At 28.2% G+C, this 18185-nt stretch overlaps 1 protein-coding gene across 2 annotated transcripts in view; it reads right to left on the bottom strand.

Moving 5' to 3' along the window:
• The window catches only part of LOC110282984 (uncharacterized), a 165234-nt gene that overhangs the window by 55902 nt on the left and 91147 nt on the right, over nt 1–18185 (bottom strand). For both annotated transcript variants that reach the window (XM_087164084.1, XM_087164083.1), the window contains 11 exons: nt 17625–17744; nt 15460–15579; nt 13685–13804; nt 13489–13578; nt 12683–12763; nt 11556–11654; nt 10651–10749; nt 6112–6219; nt 5401–5760; nt 3134–3241; nt 1047–1154 (listed from right to left, as the gene is read on the bottom strand). In XM_087164084.1, coding sequence (XP_087020210.1) covers nt 1047–1154; nt 3134–3241; nt 5401–5760; nt 6112–6219; nt 10651–10749; nt 11556–11654; nt 12683–12763; nt 13489–13578; nt 13685–13804; nt 15460–15579; nt 17625–17744 — 1413 coding nt within the window. The remainder of the gene's footprint in view (nt 1–1046; nt 1155–3133; nt 3242–5400; nt 5761–6111; nt 6220–10650; nt 10750–11555; nt 11655–12682; nt 12764–13488; nt 13579–13684; nt 13805–15459; nt 15580–17624; nt 17745–18185) is intronic.

The raw sequence follows: 18185 nt of genomic DNA, 5'->3' as shown, positions 1-18185 counted from the left end.
GGACTTCTACCCCTGTGAATGCCAAAAAATATGTCGAAACTGTCCTGAAACCAAAATTGACACCTTCCATCAGGGATCTCTTCCCCAACAACGCACCATTTATTTTTCAGCAAGATTCAGCTCCATGCCACACAGCAAAAGTATGCAAAGCATGGTTTCAAAATAAAGGCATAGATATATTACCATGGCCAGGAAACAGCCCTGATCTTAATCCAATTGAAAATTTGTGGCAACGTTTGAAAATTCTTGTACGAAAAAAACGTCCATCCAATAAAAGACAACTAAGTGAAGCTATAATTGATTCTTGGCACCATGTGATTACGAAAGATGAACTCCAAACACTCGTTCACTCGATGAAAAGACGCTGTGAAGCTGCCTTAAAAAATAAGCGTTATCCTACTAAGTATTGATTGTGTAAGTATCACTTTAAAAAAATGCAAATCTAAGATCGATCTGACTATTTGTTGCATAACCTTTTTTGTAATACAGATATTGTAATACTGCATTTATTATTAAATTCTACATTAAATTACCTTCAATTTGATACATAAACGTTTGTATTTAAGTGAATATTAATATATTCTACAAGCACACAAAGTTGAAAAACATGAAACTTTAAAAAATTGTCCACACTTTTGGCCACCACTGTTAAGTGCAACAAAACAACATTTTAAAAAGCCAAAATTATAAATAAGTAAAATATCAATGCATCAGAGAAAAATAAAGATTCAAATCATTTTTATTGCTTAGCGTAGGAAGAAACTACACTCTACAATATATATACTAGGTATAATAAATTAAGGTTCAAATGATTTTGTCAACCGAGATATATAAATAATTCAAACATACATTTAAAATGCTACTTTTTTCTGTTTATCCAGTGGCGTGACATTTAAGGTATTGGCAGAATTTAGTTTATAATTCTTCTATCACTTTATATAATCTACTGTAGAATATCTCTGTGTATGATTTCGTTTTTAAGAATAAAATACTTACCTATATATTTTGATTTTTAAGAATAAAATAAAAAAAATATTTAAAATTACTTTTCTGGCTTTGAGGTACGGGTGACATGCAGTGTATTGCAGATTTTTCCTTTTCTAAGATTTTATGAGATCGAAGAATATGTGGTTGATTCGCTGTGACGTTATGATCTGTAAGTAAGGAAAAAAATTATAAACTTTTGGAAAATAAATAAATTTATTTTTTATTATCCTTTTTCAGAGATTGCCCCTTAAATATATTTTGTGTTGTTAGGAGGAGAGTTGAGGGATCAAAATTACTGTTCGGAGATAATTTTCTCAACGCTTTCTGGTAAACAGCATTTGCAATATGTGGTATGCTCATCTGGTTGCAAAATTAAATAAATTGTTGGCTGAACTCACCTAGTTGAAGGGGTGCTTCAGATATTTCATTTGTTGTCATTAATGAAATAAATTTTATTTAATGTCATTTATATGATACTGACATTTGATTTAATGTCATTAATAAAATGAAATTCTAGACTACTTGTAGATTTTTTTATAAAGTCGATCCATAATCATCTGCTCATCTTGTTTTATAATTAGTTTCATTTAGAAGCAGGTATAGGCCTGTGATGGAAAGTCTTCTTTCAGATTAAGCATTACTGTCAATTAAGCTAATTATCCTCTGATAACAATGTTGATTATCAAATATCAAAATTATTAAATTTTTTATAGTATAACTTTATAATTTGGTAAGGAACAGTGTCCAAAATTGATGATTTTTATCTTAACAGCAATGTGTCATTTAGAATTACTGTCTGTTAGGATAATTATCTCCTATAATTAAAGTATTTATCCCTAATTACCCTGATAATTATAAAATATTAAAAGAAAATTTAATTTTTCTTTTTATATGATAAAGAGTACATTTTCAAAATTTGAAACTTCAGCATTTGTGATAAGCTTTTGTTAACTTTCAATTGGGGTAATTATCCCTTATTTACCTTGATAATTACAAAATATCAAAATAAGTTGTTAGCTTTTCTATTTAGTATGTAAGGAACACATGGCCCAAATATGAGACTTCTATCTTACGAGTAATAACATGTTCTTTTAGTATTACTGTCAAAAGGGGTAATTATCTACTAATTACCCTATTAATTACAAAATATCTAAACAAAACTTTATCCTTTATACTTATTTCATGAAGAGATACATGCTTAAAATTTCAGCTTTTTAACTTCATGGAAAGTGGGAGAATTTATTAGTGATAAGCCAGTGAGTGAGTTAGTGACTGAGTGAGGGTTTTATCTTTTAAATGCATAAATAACATGACTATCAAATGAGAAGATAACAATTTTGAACTATGGTAAACTATTAGATAAATAAACTATTTTGAACTATTTGAAAGGATTTAATATAAATAAACGATTTTATTTACATACTTATTTCTTTAATTTAAAGTAATAAGTAAAAGAATACTGAAAAAGTGTAACGGTTTAGTTAAATTTTTTCTATTACATCTGATTGATAACTTTAGGTTTTCAAGATTAAGGGTTTAAATCTGATAAAAGTTAAAATAGAAAAATACATTGAAATTAGTTTGAAACAAAGATAATGATTATAGATTTAAATGTAAGCGATATCTAAAAGGGTAAATACTGGAGATGTAGGGAACACTATCTTCATTTTCATAGTTATATGGTGCATCAAAGCAAGTTTAGTTAAATAATTTTCACTTCATTTTTGATAGACATAAGTGCAACAAAACAACATTTTAAAAGGCCAAAATTATAGATTAATAAAATATCAATGCAACAGAGAAAAATAAAGATTCAAATCATTTTTATTACTTATCATAGGAAGAAACTACACTCTACAATATATATACTAGGTATAATAAATTAAGGTTCAAATGATTTTGTCAACCAAAATATATAAATAATTCAAACATACATTTAAAATGCTACTTTGTTCTGTTAATCCAGTAGTGTGACATTTAAGGTATTGGTAAAGTTTAGTTTATAATTCTTCTACCACTTTATTTAATCTCCTGTAGAATGTGGAACATCTCTGTGTATGATTTGATTTTTAAGAATAAGATACTTATATATACTTGTATATTTTGATTTTTAAGAATAAAATAAATAAAAAATATTTAAAATTACTTTTCTTGCCTTGAGGCTCATGTGACATACAATCTATTGCAGATTTTTCATTTTCTAAGACTTTATGAGATCGAAGAATATGTGGTTGCTTCTCAGTGGCATTATGATCTGTAAGTAAGGAAAAAAATTATAAACTTTAAGAAAATAAATAAATTTATTCTTTACTATCCCTGGATTGGCTTTTAAATATATTTTGAGTTAGGTAGAGTTGAGGGATTAAAATTACTGTTGGGAAATAATTTTCTCAACCAACACTTCCTGGTAAACAACATTTACAATACGTGGTATGCTCATCTGGTTGCAAAATTAATAAATTGTTGGATGAACTTACCCAGTTGAAGGGGTGCGGATTTTTTTTATAACGTCGATTCATAAATTTCTGCTCATCTTGTTTTATAATTAGCTTCATTAAGCAGCAGGTATATGCCTGTGATCGAAAGTCTTCTCTCAGATGTTGCAGTCAGAGTACACTTAAGTCAATGCTATTAATAATTTACTTTTAGACTTGAAAGTTAAATTAGAAAAAAAAGTTCTTTTAGAAAAAACTAAGCATCATGAAACAAATAAAACTCTTCTCGTTTTTAAAAACTAACTAATTTTCCTGATATAAATTTAAATGCAAACTTAAACAAAAACATAATTGTTTAATTATTTAACATAGTTCTATCATTGATAATTGGTAAATTTGCTTTTACAAATAATTCTATCAGTAGCTGTCATTTTTATTGAAGCTAAATTTTATTCATCGATTCTGTTTTCATGACGCCAATGCAAGTGGCGTTTCAACACCAAGAAAATGACACTGACTCCAAAAATAAAATCGTTTGCAATAAATCATATACCTTCAAAAACATTTTGAAGTCAATGGAGTTAACCCTTAAGAATGACCAACCTCCATTTTACTGTGGAACAGAGAATAATTGCTCCCAAAAGGTTTCACTTTATTAGATAAATTAGAGGAAAATACCTTTCTTAAATATTACTTTTTGAGATAACAAATTTCAGTACATTTTTCAAATAGATGGTATGAATAAGTAAGTAGCCAAAAACAAAATCTCGATATATATTTCTCTTACACGGCGACAAAAAAAAGCCTCATTACAACTCTCCGAATGGCAACATAAGAAAATCGACCAGTGATTGCCGCTAAAAATTTCACATGCCAAATCTAGCTGAGGTGGCTCAACTTATAGCGCTTTTAAAAACGGAAATTGAAATGACCAGAGCATTCTCACCATTCTCATACTATTAAGCTAGGCAGAAGTGAGTAGTCTTTGTCAATAGATCTCTATTTTAGTATCTTGTCGAAAGCGCTTTTATTTCACGAATTTATATATTAAGAATTTATTTGACGATTTTTAATTTATATCACAAATTTATTTGTTTTATTATTGTTATTAGTTATTCATTGAAAAATGAGTCTCAGTCATGCTGTTACGCTTTAAGATTTTATACTATAGCACATTTCTAATAGGTTTAACGAATTACATATCATTTATTTGAATTCAAATTTATTTTAATGACTTAGTATTTACTAAAAAGATGTAATTTTTTTTTTAAAAAAGTTGTTATATGGATTTGAATGATTGTTTTGAATTCTTAGAATTTTGTGCATTTGCAATGTACCTAAGTCAGTAGCGAGCGGAGCGAGCTTGGTTTGCAAAGCAAACCATATAAGATTTCGTAGCAATTTTATGGGGGTTGGAGAGCGTTAGCGAGCAGGGGGCGCAGCCCACTAGTTGTCTATAATACTCTTAATTTAATTTTTAATCAACAGTAAATTTTCACCCCATTTTTTAACATTCATTTTAAAAGAACAAAAACTTATCGAGAGTTTCTAAAAATTTGTAAATTCATAGATTGTACTGTTAAATAAAACCTCGCATATTTTTAAAAAAAAGCAAAATCACAAAAATTTAAAGCTTTCTAAAAAATGAATTAATCTGTAACTAATTGATAACATACACAACATTTAAATTTATAAATAAGTCTAAATTTATAAATTACATTTTATTAGTTCATGTCATTTAATAATGAATTTTCGTAAAAAAAATTTACAAGTCATTGAGCAAGACACAATTTTTAAGTTTGTTTTGAGCAAGTAATTTAAATGATTTAAAAATCTAGATCAGACTATTGTGGTCTTAAATTTGTAAATTTGTGTGATTTCAAAATGTTGTAAAACAAGATATTTCAAAAAGTTCCTTAAATGATATACTATAAGGTTGATTGTGTCAAATTATGAAAATTATAACTTTCATTATTACCCTGAGGATCTAATGAAGCAAAATTCTTATTTTCAGTAGTTTTACATGAACGAAAATTGTATGGCTGCTCTTTGGATTGTGGTGGTGGTGCTTGCTGTTCTATTGTAGGTAACTTTATTGATTGTTTTGTTGGGGACATTGGCTTTGCATGCTGTTCTGTTGGAGATGGAGACTTTGTCTGCTGCTTTGTTGAAGATGTTGGTTTTGTCTGTTGCTTTGTAGGAGACAATGGATTTGTCTGTTGTTTTGTTGGAGACAATGGATTTGCCTGTTGTTTTGTTGGAGATGGTAGCTTTGCCTGCTGCTTTGGACAAGTTGGTGACTCGACTTCATCACTTGTTCTTATTTCAACCTCATTGTCTACAAGAACAAGAAACATTACAAAAACAAATTTGAAATCGAAAACTATAAAAAAAATAATAAAGTAAAAATTTGAATTTTAATGATAAGAAAATTAAAATTCAAACATAAAACGTATCAGTAACACAAATAACTTTGGAATTTATACTTATCTGCATTAAGTTAGAGAATATACATTAACTTACGTTCAAAATTGGTAAAAAATGTCAGTAATTAATTTAAACTAATAACATAAATATCAATAACAAACAATATTAAGGGATCACATGCTTGAATTAATCTTGTCTGCACAATAGTGCATGCTTTAGAAAATGTTTTTTTTTAGAAAATTCTGTATATTTATATAATTACCAAAAGCAAGAGATGAAACTTCAACACATAATCGTTTAGAATAATCTGGATTGAAATTTAAAATATCTGAGTCGCCTTCGTTCTTCCTCTTCACTCCTTTCTCTTTAACTATAAGTAAATATTTAAAAAAATTAGCTGACTAATAAATTTTCTAAAAATACTTAAAGAAATAAAATTTTTATCAAATTAAAAAATTAACAAAAATTGAAGACACTAAAAAATGCATAAAAAGGGTAATGATAAGGCATATTTAAGGATTGTGATGATGATAAATGTATTTATTTGCTTGTTTGGTCATTTTTTCATTAATAGAACATTTTTTTATAATTATTACCATCATTTTTTACAATTATTTAGATTTTTCCTTATTTTTAGTCAGTTTCCTATTAATTTTGTTTAAAAGTTTGCTGATGAATTAATTTTTTAATAAATTAATGCAAATTTAGCATTGAATCTTGTTTTTTAAATATATTCCAAAGAAAAGATTTGATATCGATTCCAGTTTTCCAATTTGTTTTGGGGCAAAAGACATTATATTAATTTCAAGAATGTGAAAAACATTTGAACATATAATGCAATTCTTATTTTCTTGAAGACTAAATCTTAATAAATTAATTATTGTTATCAGTTATTTATTTACATTTTATTTTAATAAGTCTCTCTAATACTTTTGCATGTTATCTTCAAAAACAAAAAAATACATAAAATGTTAGAAATTGCAGCGTTTTCTCAATTAAAAATTTGCCCTTATTACACTGATTAGTATTCTCTCGTTAGAAGATTAAAAAATAGCCTGTAATTAATATTACGCAGTCAAGGTTTACAGATTTTTATGAGTTTTTGATTTAACGAAACCCATTGTTTCACAAAGAAATGTTTTACTAAATGGTTCGTTAAATGATAAAGGAGCTTACGTTGAAGCGATTAGAAAAAAAAGTATTACTCTATTTGTGAAATTTTATTCCCTATAAAACATTTTAAAAACATCCCTTTAGTTTATTAGATTTCTTATACTAATCAATGAAGGTGAAAGCTTTTAAAGTTGTTTTTTTTATAAAACTAAACAAAATTTTTGAAACAACTTAAAATTAATTTCAAAATTATTGCTTAAAAATTTCAGAACAATTTGTTTAAAAAAGCGCAAGATATGCGTAATTAAAAAAAAATGGTTTTATCCTGCATATGCGTGGGGAAAATGTATACAAGTTTTTCTTCCTCTTAATTTTGTAGGGAATTGTATTTGGCAACTAAAAAATAAGTTGCGATTTGAATATCTGAAAAATTTAAAAAGTTTAACTCTATTTTCTAAATAGTTTTCGAACTTTTTAAGAGAAAGCTAAAATGATAAGGGGTTTTCCACAAAGTTTATTTTGCACTATTAAAGAAGATTTATTAAGAAAGATACCAGCATTATTAGGGATAATTGCCATAAAAATCTCTTTCCTTTCGCATGTTTTACTTTCTAATGCCTCCACACTTTGTTGTATAGACCATCATTAGAAGGGTATTATCATTTGTTAATAAACCTTGATTAATAGTATAAAATAAAATTTGCGGAAAACCTCTTATAATTCTGAGCTTTCTTCTAAAAAGTACAAAAACTACTTAGAAAATTGCTGGAAACTTTTTAAATTATAAAGGTATACAAATTAAACTTTTTTTATTAGTTGCCAAATACGAATCACTACAGAATTATGAAGAAAAAAATATTAAACTCTTTTCGCTCTAGCACAGTATAAAAAAACTACTTTAATTACTAATGTGTTGCACAGTTTTCAAAAAAATTTTTTCCAAATTTCAAATTAAAAATTTTGTAATTAATTTTAAACAGCTTTAAAAATTTTGTTTGATTTTATTAAATATTATTAAAGTTACAGCGAAAAGGTACGACAAAAAAAAATTTGTTTTTTTACAAAAATGGCTATATCTTCATAAATATTTAAGTTAGGATTATAAAATTTTGTGCAATTATTGCATATAATAACCAAAGTAATTATTACAAGATACAAATATGTTGCTACATTTCTTAGAATAGGGTGTTCAAAAACATAATTTTCCGTTTGCAATTTATTGTTGGTCCTTCAAATCCTTAAAAAGCTTTTAACTTCATTGATAAATATGAGAAATCACATGATTTCTGACACATAGTTCTGAAGATGAAATGATTCTTTAAGTATTTCCTGAGAAATATGAAAAATGTATTAGCATAGAAGTATTCCTGTTATTTTATCCATCCACCTACGTTCGTACGTATGTATAAATATACATTCATATATATATATATATATATATATATATATACAGTGGTGGCCAAAAGTGTGGACACATTTTGAAAGTTTCATGTTTTTCAACTTTGTGTGCTTGTAGAATATATTAATTTTTAATTAAATACAAACGTTTATATATCAAATTGAAGGTAATTTAATGTAGAATTTAATAATAAGTACAGTATTACAATATCTGTATTACAAAAAAAGTTATGCAACTAATAGTAAGATCTATCTTAGATTTGCATTTTTTTAAAGTGATACTTACACAATCAATACTTAGTAGGATAACCCTTATTTTTCAAGACAGCTTCACAGCGTCTTTTCATCGAGTGAACGAGTGTTTGGAGTTTATCTTTCGTAACCACATGGTGCCAAGAATCAATTATAGCTTCAATAAGTTGTCTTTTATTGGATGGACGTTTTTTTCGTACATGAATTTTTAAACGTCGCCACAAATTTTCAATTGGATTGAGATCAGGGCATTTTCCTGGCTATGGTAATATATCTATGCCTTTATTTTGAAACCATGCTTTGCATACTTTTGCTGTGTGGCATGGAGCTGCATCCTGCTGAAAAATAAATGGTGCATTGTTGGGGAAGTTCTGGTGTACAAAAGTTCTGTTTACGTTATGAAAAAACGAAATCAGTGGAAAATAAAGCCAAATCAGGCCGTAAAAAATTCACAAGTGCTACTGCCGATAGAAAAATTATACGGCTATGCCTACAAGATAGAAAAATTTCATCAGATGCCATTAGATGTGAAATGAATGCAGCGGGTATTGCAGTAAGTTCAAAAACTATAAGAAGAAGGTTATCAAGATTTGGACTACAAGCTAGAATTCCAAGGAAAAAACCATATTTAAATCAAAAGCAAAGCGAGAAACGAGTTAAGTGGGCAAAAGAGCACATTAAATGGTCAGAAAATTAATGGAAGCAAGTAATCTGGAGCGATGAGAGTAAAATATCGCTCTTTGGAAGTAATGGTAGAAAATACGTGAGACGTAGAGTAGGTGAAGCACTTCATCCTGATTGCATCGAAGCAATTACAAAAAACTCAACAAACGCCATGATTTGGGCATGTATGTCTGCAGATGGTGTAGGCCGAATTCAAGTGATTGATGGCATACTGAATGCCAAAAAATACATCAAAACTGTCCTGAAACCGAAATTAATACCTTCCATCAGGGATGTCTTCCCAAACAACGCACCATTTATTTTTCAGCAGGATTCAGCTCCATGCCAAACAGCAAAAGTATGCAAAGCATGGTTTCAAAATAAAGGCATAGATATATTACCATGGCCAGGAAACAACCCTGATCTCAATCCAATTGAAAATTTGTGGCGACGTTTTAAATTCTTGAACGAAAAAAACGTCCATCCAATAAAAGACAACTTATTGAAGCTATAATTAATTCTTGGCACCATGTGGTTACGAAAGATAAACTCCAAACACTCGTTCACTCGATGAAAAGACGCTGTGAAGCTGTCTTAAAAAATAAGGGTTACCCTACTAAGTATTGATTGTGTAAGTATCACTTTAAAAAAATGCAAATCTAAGATAGATCTTACTATTAGTTGCATAACTTTTTTTGTAATATAGATATTGTAATACCGTATTTATTATTAAATTTTACATTAAATTACCTTCAATTTGATATATAAACGTTTGTATTTAAGTGAAAATTAATATATTCTACAAGCACACAAAGTAGAAAAACATGAAACTTTCAAAAAGTGTCCACACTTTTGGCCACCACTGTATATATATATATATATATATATATATATATATATATATATATATATATATATATATATATATATATATATATATATATATATATATATATATATATATATATTATTGAAATCAAAACAAGGTTTACTTTGTCTTATAAATAATTAAAGTTGTACAAATAAAAAATGAAAAAATAATACTACAAAAACAGACAAACTATTGTTTCAGTTTTACAATCAAGAAATTTCTTCAGCATCTCTATTATTTAATGATTCAGCACAGAGGCAGTTTTGGCTTATTGTACCAAAACTATAGTATGTCTGCTTTTGTGGCCTTGTTTGTGCTTTATTCCCGTTGTTTAGCTTCATTCATATGTAGTTACAATGTATACCTTATCTTCATCATCATTGTGGTTTACCTTATCTTCATCAAAAAAGTTCTATTATTTGTACAGTGATGCTAAGTACACATGAATTATAAAATAATCGATATTTTTTAAAATCAAAATCAGAAAGAATAGAAATAATATACCAGAAACTGTGACAGAATTATCTCCAAAACTCTCTGAAATTTCTTTTTCTTGTAAATTTGTACAACTATCACTCATCTCTAAACTATGTTCCTGAATATCTAGGCAAAAAATATTATATAGTTTGAACAATCATGCAAAGTATATGTGAATTATAAAATAACTGCTAATATTTTTAAAATAAAATTAGAAAGATTTGATATACCCAAATTAGTGGTAGGTAGAATCTACAAAAAACTAGCCAGTTTCTTTCCCTTGTAAACTTGTATAATCAAAACTTGAGAAATATGAAAAATGTATTAGCGTAGAAGTATTCCTATTATTTTATCCATCCGCCTACGTTCGTATGTATGTATATATATACATTCATATATATATATATATATATATATATATATATATATATATATATATATATACATTCATATATATATATATACATTCATATATATATATATATATATACATATACATGCATATACATATATATACATACACATATATATATTATTGAAATCAAAACAAGGTTTACTTTGTGTTATAAATAATTGAAGTTGCACAAATAAAAAATAATACTACAAAAACAGACAAACTATTGTTTCAGTTTTACAATCAAGAAATTTCTCCAGCGTCTCTATTACTTAATGATTCAGCACAGAGGCAGTTTTTGCTTATTGTACCAAAACTATAGTATGTCTGCTTTTGTGGCCTTGTTTGTGCTTTATTCCCGTTGTTTAGCTTTATTCATATGTAGTTACAATGTATACCTTATCTTCATCATCATTGTGGTTTACCTTATCTTCATCAAAAATATTCTATTATTTGTACAGTGATGCTAAGTACACATGAATTATAAAATAACCGATATTTTTTTAAATCAAAATCAGAAAGAATAGAAATAATATACCAGAAACTGTGACAGAATTATCTTCAAAACTCTCAAAAATTTCTTTTTCTTGTAAATTTGTACCACTATCACTCATCTCTAAACTATGTTCCTGAATATCTAGGTAAAAAATAATATTATACAGTTAGAACAATCATGCAAAGTACATGTGAAATGCAAAATAACTGATAATATTTTTAAAATAAAATTGAAAAATTTGATATGATAGCCAAATTAGTGCTAGGTAGAATCTACAAAAAACTAGCTAGTGTCTTTCCTTTGTAAACTTGTATAATCAAAACTTTTCTCTGAAGTTTTTTTCATTTTTTTTATTTCCAATGAGCTGCACAATCAGTCTTGCCGATGAGCAGACCTAGTGACCTTCTCCAGAGGTGGTATCCACTCTTTCAGGACCACCACAATGGGTGAGATACCGTTGGTCATGTTAATATGGACGTCTAGTTTCTGACGCACTAGATGGCAGCACCGCGATTCTATTTGGACGCTAAAGTGCACTAGGAATTTAATTTTGCTGGAAATGCCAAGAGCCAATAAGGCACTCCAGGGATCTTTTACATGCCGCATAATCATACGACACGGTCGATGAGGATTTTCTGCATCCCAAAAATCTGGTGTCTGGGCCGGGGATCGAACTCACAGACTTGGGTTCAGAAGGCCGATGACAAACCAACTGCGCCACCCAGCTACTTTCTCTGAACTATGTATAAGGATATTTGGACTAAGAATTACATAAACTTAATTCTGATTAATACAGTCAACCCCATTCAATTTGCATATTGGATAATAGAATAATAGGTGAATGCAAGTAAAATTTGCAGGTAGTGGAACCAAATTATTTTATATGAAAACTATGTTTAATTTTTTCACTTCAATAATTATTTATGGCTTCCATTCCTCACTTAATAGCATGAAGAAAAAAAATTATTATATTTATAAATATATACACACGTATAAATACATTTAAAAATTATTTTTTGTGTTTGTCCCTTACTTTGAGTTTTTCAGATTATCCATTTCTGTTATAAGAAGTGCCCTAGGCACCCATAATATACATCTGTGGATAATCTACGCTCTTACTGAATACATAAATAAATACATATTGAGAGAGAGATAGGTAGATATTTTACCACAATTTTTGGGAGATTGAGATACAACATCTTCTTGAAAAGAAATTTCAGAATCACCACCAGGAAATAAATCACCAGAACCTAGAAAAAAAAATTTAAGAAATTAAAAATACAAAAATAAAAAATAATTGAAGTTGATAATAATAATTATAAGCCAGTGCACACTCAATTAGAATAAAATTAATGTACAATTGATTTTAATCCAAAAATTTTCTTCAACCGCATTCTGCAGCTCTTGTCAACATAATTCTGTATTATAAATTGGAGAATATTATTGTTCTTTGAATGAAACTATACAATGTGAATAAAGCACTAATTATACCAAAAAACAAATAAATTGCTTTAGTTCTATAATCAAAATTCTTTACTCAGTGCTGAAACACAGAATGATAGAAATAATACAAAGGAAGATAAATGAGCTAACTCAGAAAATCTCGTTTACACCAAGAAACAGCAAATGTAGCTAAAAAATAAAGCTAAATTTATAGAAAATGTCACAAATAATGCCACAAAAACAGACATACTATAGTTTCAGTTTGACAATTAAGATTCTTCTAGAGTGTCTCTATCATTTAATTATTTAACAATGAGGAAGTTCTTGTTTATAGAACCGAAACTATAGAATGTCTGTTTGTATAGCATGATTTGCATTTTATTTACATTGTTTAGCTTTATTCGTATACAAAGAGTGTACCTTATAATCAACTAGATAATATTCCATAGTTTGTACAATGTTGCTAATTACATTTGAATTATAAAATAACTGCTAATATTTTTAAACAGATTAGGAAGATAAAAAACATTACCAAAAAGAGTCATAGAATCATCTTCATCACTCTCACTAGTTCCTTTCCTTTGTGAATTTATACTCGTCTCTAAGCCATGTTTCTGGGTAACTAAGGAAAAAATAATCTTCTATACTATGTATAATTGTTTCAATTACACATGGATCATAAAAAAAAACATTGATATTTTTTACTAGATTTCACAAAACAATGATACCTGAAAATTCTAATTTTTTAGCAGGTAAAGCTTTTTCTTCAGTTATGTTCTCGTTAACACTAGTTACAGAGTATTGTAATAGGGGCTGAGTAATTTCATCGGAAACGCTTTTCTCTGTATCTAAAAATAAATAAATAAACACTTTAATTATTAAAATAAAAACAAACTCATATTATTTTAGTTCCATATATATAAGTAATAAAATTATGCCCAAAAAACAGAGCCATAAAAAAGTTAACAAAAGAAAAACACTAAAAGGTACTTAAAAGAAATGTAGCAACAGGAAAAATGTAGAAAGTTTATTACAAGTAAAAAATGCTAAATAGACTATTATTTTATGTTGAAGGAATTTCATGGATTTTTAACCCTTTCTGGACAATGCTCACTTAAATGTGATCATGCGATTCTCCAGTCACAAGCAATAGTATCATAAATGAAACAAGTCATTCTGACTCCAGTAACTAGTACACTACTCTTTATTACACATAAACAAGGAGTTTGAGGACATGTAGAAGCGCTTCTTTTACCGTTCACCACCGTTCAAGGGATTAAGGTATTTGTTTTTAGAATTCTTGTTAAAAATTAAGTCAATATGCGCACACATATTCTTTGGTACATATACTGTAGCAACATGTAAGCCTTGGGAGGGGCTTCTATATCCCCTCATTGGTCCTGAATAGGTTAAAAATAATTCACCCTATTAAGATTTAATCTATTAGAATTTATTCTAAGAATGAATAATAAAAAAATTAATTTCTATTTTATTTTATAATTCTTCTTTGTATATATATATATATATATATACAGTAGGGAACCGATTATCCGGAACGATCGGGACCATCGCTATTCCGGATAACTGATTTTTCCGGTTTTCTGAATCGCTACAAAAAACCGTTTTTTTTTAATTGTTAAACCCAACTAAAAAAAATAATATTTGAAAATAATCTTAAAAAGAAGAAAAAACGAAGTAATACACTAATGATTATTTCCAAAATGATAGTAAGGTAAACATCTTTCCAAAAAGAAAGAAAAATCCTAAGATCTTATGAGGAAAAAAAATTTTTTTTTTTTAAATGACGGGAAAATTTATCGAATTTCGTTCCGGTTTTTTGGTTTTCCGGTTTTCTGATTTCCGGATAACGGGATCTGTACTGTATATATATATATATATATACAGTAGAGTCTCGATAACATGAAGTGAACGGGACTGAGCCTACCTCGTATTATCGAAAACTTACAGGAATGGATACAGGATAAAGGCCTGTTTAGACGCAGAAAGAATGGTCGTTTCTTGATCTAACCCTACTTTGCATTCCAGTATCATAGACTTTCCCATATGCTCTTGGTTGATGGAAAAAATCACTGATTTAACATGGAGATTAGTTCCAGAGCTTTTTAGAAGTTAATTTGTATGAGATACTTTAGTTGTGTTTGTGTAATTCTCTGGAGAATTCCACCAAAATATTTTTAATGACTATTATAGTAATTGTATCTAGTTTACATTGAATTCTTAACAGGCTCAGTCTTGTTTTATTTTAAAGAATTAGTCTAATTTCAGCCAAACAGTTTTTCTAAAATAGGTAATTGCAGGTGCTGGTTGAAATTTTTTTATCTCTACAGCATTTTTACAGTTACTTTAAAACTGGTATATCTAAGTACAAGAAACAATAACACTCAAACAGAATGTAACACCTATTTGATAATCCAAAACAGAAATAACTGTCTTTTTCCATCATAGCAAGAAATAATGACAAGATTCTATAAAACAATGATACCTGAAAGGTTTACTTTACTAGCAGGTAATTCTTTTTCTTCAGCTCTGATCCTTTGATCATCCGTTACAGAGTTTCGTAATAGGATCTGAGTATTTTCATTGAAAATACTATCCTGTGTGTCTAAGAAACCAAAAATAAATATTTAGATTATTAAAATGAAAACAAACTAGCATTATTTTAGTTATATATATGATTAATAAAATTACACCCAGAAGACAGAGCCATAAATTAGTTAAGAAAAGAAAAATACTAAAAAATATTTAAAAATAAATGTAGCAATAGAAAAAAATTTAGAACGTTTACTACAAATACAGAAAGCATGCAATTGCAACTCGCTACCCCCCCCCCTCCAACGATCCAGCGAATGAAAACTGTGTTGCTGAACAAGTCGGACCTAGTGCAACAGGAAATGATAAACTGCTTTATTTCAAGTATGAAATCATGTTGCAAGGCCTGTATATCAGTAAGAGGGGACCATACCCCAATTAGCCCATTTTTTCTTTTTTGTTTATGCAACAACGGCTGTTTCATACATTCCGACTCCAACGAGTGTTACACACGATCATGCATGTGTATTACAATTGTTGAATGGTTATTGGCTTTGCTTTGTATTAATGTATGTACACATCAAATTAAATTAAAATCAGTGCAATAGTTCTAGAGACAATCAACCAAGTCTGTAAATTCTCTTAACTTCTTACACCAGGGTATATATACACTTTTTACATTATGTTTTTGTTTGAATTCATTTTTTTTTAAGTAAACTCTTTCACATAATTATTAATTTACATCCTATTGAGAAAAAAGATTATAAAATGAAAATCACGATATTTTCGAGAAAATAATCATAAGTTTTTTCCTTAAGAAGTCAGAGATTCTGGAAAACTAAGTGACTTAGATAGTGAAAGGCAATAACAATTAATAATTTTTCCCTTGTAACATATGGTAGATATGACACCTTAAGATTTTTCCCTGAAAAACATGAAAAGAAAAGCACATAGATCTAGCTGTGCATTTGATACTCAACATTTAAATATATCATAATAAAGAAAGCATAGCACTTCCAAGCTGCATCAGCTTGCCTTTATTACTAGGTCGGTTCGACTGCCATACACACATTAATATATATATAAGAATTTTCAAAAGAATACATAATTCATGCCATTAGCTATTACTATAGAGCAGGGGTTTCCAACTTACATGAGGCCGGGGGCCACAATTAAAAACACAAATCAAATGGTGGGCCGCAACTTTATTAAAATTTCATGTAGGACTCTTTTATGTTTGAAGGAACATTAAGTATTACTGTCAGTCTTTTACCAAGTTGTACAAAACAAAAGTATTGAATTACAAATTAAAATAAGAAGATTTTTAAAAATATTTAATTGTTATTAATAATATTTAAAAAAATATTAAATAAATAAAAAAATTTGGGCTACAATAACTGTAATGTGCACCAATGTAATAAACAATTAATGTGCAACAGATATCTAATTGTTAAGATATAAAATTTTAAAAAGTTTGGTATTAAAACTTACATAGTAGCACACAAAATATTCAATAAGAAAATTGAGGCTTGTCTGCTGCAACCATCAGTGAACAGATATTTACATTTTAAATTTACAAATGTGTGTGTAAATATTTTCGTCCAAAATGAGTGGTTTCAAAAAGTTAAATCAGAGAATATCTTCGAGAAAATTTCTGATACGCACATGCTAAATTATATTCACAAAATACAAAAAATTGGAAAAAAAGAGCAACGTACACGATTATTACACGAATAAATATTTTTTTGGGTGCAAAACCTGAGAAATAAATTTCTTTGCGCCCTTGGTATGTTAAATTTCACAGAAACGAAGAGATTAGGTTTTTATTAACAAGAAAAGTATTTTAAACTCATATAGATTTTTTACAAAAATTGTCCGTAAAAAAATAACAACAAATATATTTTAGTTCGCGGGCCAGATGCGGCCCGCGAGTCGCCAGTTGGAAACCCCTGCTATAGAGGAAAGAAGTTTTGACAAAATCAGAAAGCCATGAGGGACATGAAATTCTATTCTAAAAGGCTTAACACACACACTTTTAAAATAATAAAGTATTCTCTATTTAACATACAAAATCTAGAAATAATTATTGCACTAAAAATTATTGCTGAAAAATTATACCTGAAACTTCTAATTTATTAGACGGTAATTCTTTTTCTTCAGCTCTGCTCTCGTTATCATCCGTAACAGAGTATTGTAATAAGGGCTGAGTAATTTGATTGAAAATGCTTTCCTGGGTGTCTAAGAAATCAGAAATAAATATTTTGATTTTTAAAATGAAAACAATCTAGTATTGTTTCATAGTTTTATATATAATTAATAAAATTACAAAAATATTTTTAAAAATAAATTTAACAACAAAAAAAAAAATGCAGAAAGTTTACTACAAATACAGACAGCACGTTAAATGGATTGCTATTTTGTGTTGAATGAATTTAGTGGATTTGTAACCCCATGATCACATATACATATCCATGATAATGAGATTTTACCTTCACAAGTCTGGGTATAATAAATGAAAAAAAAAACCTTTCTGACTCCAGTGGCCTAAGAACACGTAGTGGTGATCTCAATTTGGTACTCTCCTATTACAGCTCATAGTACAGACTCTTTAGTACATATAAGCACAGAAAATCCTTGTCAGAAATTTAATACTATATATATATATATATATAGATAGAT

The sequence above is a fragment of the Parasteatoda tepidariorum genome, chromosome 5, assembly GCF_982258835.1.
Source record: "Parasteatoda tepidariorum strain Cologne lab strain chromosome 5, Ptep-v5.0, whole genome shotgun sequence".
Lineage (NCBI taxonomy): Eukaryota > Metazoa > Arthropoda > Arachnida > Araneae > Theridiidae > Parasteatoda > Parasteatoda tepidariorum.
Note: the sequence above shows the minus strand (reverse complement) of the source record. Positions and strands in the feature narration are given on the sequence as shown.